The 4,804-nt window shown below is 32.2% G+C and overlaps 1 protein-coding gene across 1 annotated transcript; it reads left to right on the top strand.

Moving 5' to 3' along the window:
• The first annotated feature begins 1,693 nt into the window (after positions 1–1,693).
• LOC131600569 (uncharacterized) lies at positions 1,694–4,586 on the top strand. Its single transcript, XM_058872714.1, has 4 exons — positions 1,694–1,898; positions 1,992–2,099; positions 3,224–3,391; positions 4,259–4,586. Exons 1-4 carry the CDS (start codon positions 1,797–1,799, stop codon positions 4,379–4,381), a joined length of 501 nt encoding a protein of 166 aa, XP_058728697.1. The 5' UTR covers positions 1,694–1,796; the 3' UTR covers positions 4,382–4,586.
• Positions 4,587–4,804: the final 218 nt, after the last annotated feature.

Genomic DNA, 4,804 nt, shown 5'->3' with positions numbered 1-4,804 from the left:
GTATTCAGGTTCCAAAACTATGAGATTAATATAATTTTGCATTATAATTCCAAATCCTTCAATTCTACTTTGTGTTTATCATTTGCTTAATCTGATTATTCGTAGAGTAGATTGTTTGGTTCGATTGATTTATGCTTTCCAATTTATTTGCGGTTTATCGTTGCTTAATCGTTAATCCGCTGTATGCTTAACCGAATGCTTAATTCGGCAAAAGGGAAATATAATTCTGATAATGTTGTCGCGCTTGTTGATTGATGTTATAATCGAACAGGAATGGAATCCGCTTAGGATAGTAAAATTATAATAATCGATGATTGGTAGAACTGAATCGGTAGATTGGCTTATCCCATAATCACTTATTTTCAAAACAGCTTATTTTCAGAATCACTTTTTTTTAAGAACTTTTTATAATTCGACCACCAAACCAACTCCCCCCCCCAAATTCGATTTTACATTGGTTAATAAGAATAGGAATCCTTGAGAGACGATACTCGAGTTACCGTTACCGTCGTTACTACAGTTTTACAAATTAACTCGTTTTTGACCCGCGTGCGACAGCGGATCACATAATAAGACTGAAAATTAAAAAAATGATTACAATGAGGGTGATGAGCAAAATAAGAAAATCATCCATTTGAAAAAGAAATTGTAGGTAGATGTTTTGAGAATGATGTGAAAAATTATGAAAGGAGTTGAAGTATTTATAGAGGTAAAAATGGTCGTTATATTACCGTTGGTGAAAAGGAAAAAGAAAAAGGTTGATTAAAAGAATATTTAAACCAAAAATTAAGTGTGTAAAAAAAAATATGACTGTTATAAGTGTTGGAGATAAATATAATCTATAACATATAAGGTAAATGAACACATATGATAAAAATTAGTACATGCGTATGGGGTTTTAGACCTCCACGGAATATTAAAAGAATATTTACATATGAAGTCTCAGACTTCCATTGAATATATAAGTTAATATCTGCAAATGGGATTATGACCTCCACTGAAATATAAAAGTTAGTGTTTACATTAGGAATCTCAGACTTCCATTAAATATAAAAGTTAGTAACTGGATATGGGGTTTTTAAACCTCCACTAAATATAAAAGTTAGTAGCAACATATGGTGGTTTTTAAACCTCCACTAAATATAAAAGTTAGTAAATATATAAATATAAATGTTAGTAATGGTATATGGGGTTTTAAACCTCCATACAAAGTTTATAATAAAAATAGCCACACTAGTTATAAATCACTTGACTGGTTGCCAGTTTTCTATAACCGGGGCAAAATAAAAAAATAAAAAATAAAAAGATTAAAGTGATAAGTATAGAATATATACCTAGTGTAGTAAACACTTTTGATAGAAACGATCGTGCTGATAACGTGTTAAGAATAACTAGATATTGAACCTAACTTAAGTTGAGTTTATGAAGCCAACTATGAAAATGATGGAGGAAGTGGAATGAAACTTTTCTATCTTTCAAAGTAAAACTTAGTGTGTCTTTTACATTTACCAAAGAGGTGTATTTATACTAGTGGAGAAATTACTATTATAATTAGTATCATTATTCTATCTTTGACAAATTATACATCACCAATAATTTATCATTACTATTCTAAATTTGACTATTAGATAGAAATTTCTAAATAATAATAATAATATTCTTTATTATTATAACACTATACTATCTTTTTTAGTTCTGTCAATATTCCTTCTAGAACCATCGATCGAATTCAGTTAGAATTTGGAACAACCCAAACCCAGAAAGAAACCGATTGAGTTTGACGCAAACTGAAAAAAATGGTGAACTACATGCTGATGATCAGCGCTGAACTCGAGAATTTGACCAATCTTGAACCTCAAGGTGGCTGCGATGATCCCAATTTCCCCTATTTCTTCAAGGTACTACAATCTCTTTTTCATTTTCTTCAACATGCTTTTTTCTTCCTCTCTATTTTAATATTAATTTCTTTATCTTTGTGATGATGATGATAGTTGAAATGTGGAAGATGTGGTGAATTGAGCCAAAAAGAAACTTGCGTGTCGTTGAACGACACCGTTCCTCTTCCTGCTGGTAGGGGCACTACGCATCTTGTTCAAAAGGTAATTTAATCTTCAGCTACGCATTTCATCGAACAGATGGTAGGCCTTTGAACTATTACACTAGCAAGGCTTTATACTGTGGTTGTAGTTAACCTTCACAATCATAGTTACATATGTGTCCGTTTAAGAGACGTAATGAAGACAACTTATGCCATTGTTCATTAGTTGTTTATAAGTTTATTTTCATAAACTTTTGAGGATAGCTTATGAAGACAGCTTGTGGTTTTCAGAAAAACAATTTGACATTGTTATACTTTGTTATAGAGATAGCTTAAACATGAGCACTCGTATGATAACCGTTTATGCTAAAAGTGTTCAATTAAGCTGTTAATCCAAACAGGGTCTTATTTTAGTTGATAAGATCCCATAAGTTAGACCTAATCCAAAGCAGGCTGTTATCTTAGACATTAAACCTGTATTTACATTTTATTATCTTCCCTAACATGGATCATATAGAAACATGTGCATTCAGATAACTCCCCACTAAACTAACTTGTATATGCATGGTAGTTAAAAGGAAAGGCAGCATTATCCCAAATTTCCAATATATTATTTGCATACTTGATATTTATGGACCCATCACCAGATCCGATGACTTTTTTATCCCACTAGGTAGAATGAGTCTATTGCGGAAACACAGGAAATGCAACTCATGATTTGCATACAGTTGCTATAACTCAGTTTAGGTTTTTAGTTGTCTGACTTTTTATACTTAACATTATGACTGAGAAGAATTTTATTATGTCTGCTCTTGTACTGTTTGTGTTACATCAATATCATAGGAGGCACATTCTGGAAATGTTAATTAATTGCTGCATAATTTTAGAGTTAGTAATTAAACTCTAGTTTAATCGAAATAACTTGTTAGGTACAAAGTTGTTATTGAGTTTACCAAAGTTGTTAGGAAGTTAACTCGTTTGCCGTTATTCAGTTAACTATATATTGGGGATTAATCCCATTGTGTTATTCATTCTGAATTTTACTGTAGTTATTTTGACTAAACTATAGTTTAATTACTAACTATAAATGACACGTACTATTTTAATATATGTGGATATGGTAATATTTAACCTGTATGTATCTGCTGCTGATGGCTTCTTGACACCCTTTGTTTTGGTATACAGTGCAAGTTTTGTGGGAGGGAGAGCACTGTGACTATGATCCCAGGCAGAGGAAAACCACTCACCCAGGAAACAGCTGAATCAGGGAAGTTTTCCCCACTGATGTTATTTGACTGCAGGGGCTATGAACCCATAGAATTTGTATTCGGCACTGGATGGAAAGTTGAGTCGGTGAGTTTCTTTGTTATTTGTTTGATGTTTTCATTACTTTTGGCTTAATATCTTTGATATTCTCCTCTAATTGCTCCATGTTGCTGATTAAAATCTGGATATGGTAAATGGCTCATATACTCTATTTTCTTGTTGTATGTTTCATTTTCTTTTATTCCGTAATTGTTGCAGTAAGATGTTGACAACTAGATATGTATTCTCATTGGTATCAATTCTGTCTGAAAAGTTTACCTGCAAAACTCCAAACCTTGGAAGAATTTGATGTGATTAAATTCAAAGTCTTCTACTCTAAAATATGAGAAATTAAACCAATAATCAAACAAGAAGATGAGCAAGTTCAAAGTAATTTTCATTCTTCACAATTAAGTCTAAATTATTGTGAAATTTGTGAAATATGCAGTCCCTTTATGCTCTCTTGAATCAAGTTTCATGCTAACTATTGAGTATTAACCCTCCCGCTTCCTAGGGAAGAAGCCTTAATAGTCTAAAGTTTGGCCAAGAGATATGTAAAGTATGGTCAATCATTGTTAACTCATGTGCTCCAGATCGATTTGATCTTAACAACTTATTAACCACTTTAGCTCAATCACTTGTCAAATTTCATGCTATAGTTGTACTAAATGATTTCCCAACGTGAGGGAACCTATATTTTCCATCTTTAAGCACTTGCTTTCTTCTTTTGCATGTAATTTGCATCATTCTTCCTCCATCCTTTGTTTTGTCTTTGATACAGTCTCTAATTTCTAGGCATATTCACCTGCCTTCCATTTTCAATTTTGACGCACATGCTTCAGACGTTTTCTTTGCATTATTAAATTTTCACTTGTTTGTCCAATTTTCCTTTTTAATGCAAGCTGTATTTTGTAGCTGGAGGGAACAAAGTTTGAGAATGTTGACTTGTCAAGTGGAGATTTTGCTGAATATGATGAAAAGGGTGAGTGTCCAGTCATGATATCCAATCTTCAAGCTACTTTTGATGTGGTGAAGTAAAGAGAACTAGTTAGATGTTTGAATAATTCCTTGGTGTATAAATTGACTCTTCTCTTTTGGACAAATGTTTGTACTCTGAGGTACATCAGAACCAGACTGTAAACTTGTGGAATCCTCTTAATATTACACGGAAAAATCCTGTGATATTTCTTGGAGGGAATTAACTACTTCCAAAGGATTTTATCAAGTTCACTTTGCATTTCAATTTGAGATTTGCACTGTTGTTTCAAGAGACTAGTGTTTCCGAAAAGCAAGAGTTTTTAGCTTTTCTGAAATGTGGAGTATAGAGATAAAACTTGCGAATCATCCCTTAAATTATTTTGTTAAACAAATTTAGTACCAATCGAGTTTAATATGAAGTTTTAGATTTTAAAAAGTAAACGTAGATAACTTCCTTCTAATCTCAATTTTAATTCAAGTTTA

This window comes from Vicia villosa, linkage group LG4 (assembly GCF_029867415.1).
Source record: "Vicia villosa cultivar HV-30 ecotype Madison, WI linkage group LG4, Vvil1.0, whole genome shotgun sequence".
Taxonomy (NCBI): Eukaryota; Viridiplantae; Streptophyta; class Magnoliopsida; order Fabales; family Fabaceae; genus Vicia; species Vicia villosa.
This window is presented reverse-complemented; position numbering and strand designations above follow the sequence as displayed.